This window comes from Tupaia chinensis, unplaced genomic scaffold (genome assembly GCF_000334495.1).
Source record: "Tupaia chinensis unplaced genomic scaffold, TupChi_1.0 Scaffold000179_1, whole genome shotgun sequence".
In the NCBI taxonomy this organism is placed as follows: Eukaryota; Metazoa; Chordata; class Mammalia; order Scandentia; family Tupaiidae; genus Tupaia; species Tupaia belangeri.
The window spans coordinates 3,837,799-3,838,676 of record NW_006159654.1 but is presented as its reverse complement, the minus strand read 5'-3'; the positions used below and the strand labels follow the sequence as shown (position 1 = coordinate 3,838,676).

Sequence of the window (878 nt, the reverse complement as noted above, 5' to 3'; positions counted from 1 at the left end):
AGGATTCTTAAGCCCCCCAGCCCTGAGGTGATATGATTCAGGGTTTTAGGGTCAGAGCAGAAACTCCTCTTCTCCAGTATCTGTGCACGTTTGTCAGAAACGCAACCAAGTCCCAAACCATGCTATTAGTTACTCCGCTCCCGCAGACTCCCCAGTGGCCACGAGATGAGAACTCACACAAACTCTGAGACAGAAGAGCACAATTCCTAAACATTTGCTTGTTTGTTTGCATGTTTGGGTTTGTGGGGGAAACGGGAAGCGAATCCAGGTTCCTAAACCTCTGCTCTGAGCTCCGTCTATCCTGCTGGTCTAAGGGCACCGAAGGAAACTGTGTTAGAAATAAATACCCTTTCTTGTTTTTCTCTGTCGGCTCCCTTCCAGGCACCCAGCCAGACGCTCCCGGCTTAGCTGCACGCCCAGAAGGCAAAGATCGCGAAGCTTGACACTCCGGAGCGCTCAGGAGCAGGTGACAAAGTCGTGGGTTCCCTGGCGCTGGCTTGACAGTTTCATCCCCGCCCACTGGCAGGAGAGGGCCAAGCCCGGCTGCACGCGCGCGCGCAGGGGGCCATAAAAGCTGCGGACGAGCGGAGTCGCCGAGCTCGCCCACTGCCCGCCGGAGCAGCGGTCGCACCATGCACGTGAACGGCAAAGTGGCGCTGGTGACCGGAGCGGCACAGGGCATCGGCAGAGCCGTTGCAGAAGCGCTGCTGCACAAGGGCGCCAAGGTAAGCTGGGCGCGGGGCCGGCGTAATTTATCTGCCCACCCATCCTGAGACTCGCCCTGCCTTGCGAAGGGACTCCCCAGGAGATCCGGACTTCCCGTCGGGACTGTCCACCTTGACACTTCCACCCGCTGGCGAGGGCCCGGGCGAGACACC

At 59.2% G+C, this 878-nt stretch overlaps 1 protein-coding gene across 1 annotated transcript in view; it reads left to right on the top strand.

Moving 5' to 3' along the window:
* The first annotated feature begins 485 nt into the window (after positions 1 to 485).
* The window catches only part of HPGD (15-hydroxyprostaglandin dehydrogenase), a 35,390-nt gene continuing 34,997 nt past the window's right edge, over positions 486 to 878 (top strand). The window contains exon 1 of the mRNA XM_006146471.3: positions 486 to 725. Coding sequence (XP_006146533.1) covers positions 633 to 725 — 93 coding nt within the window. The 5' untranslated portion in view covers positions 486 to 632. The remainder of the gene's footprint in view (positions 726 to 878) is intronic.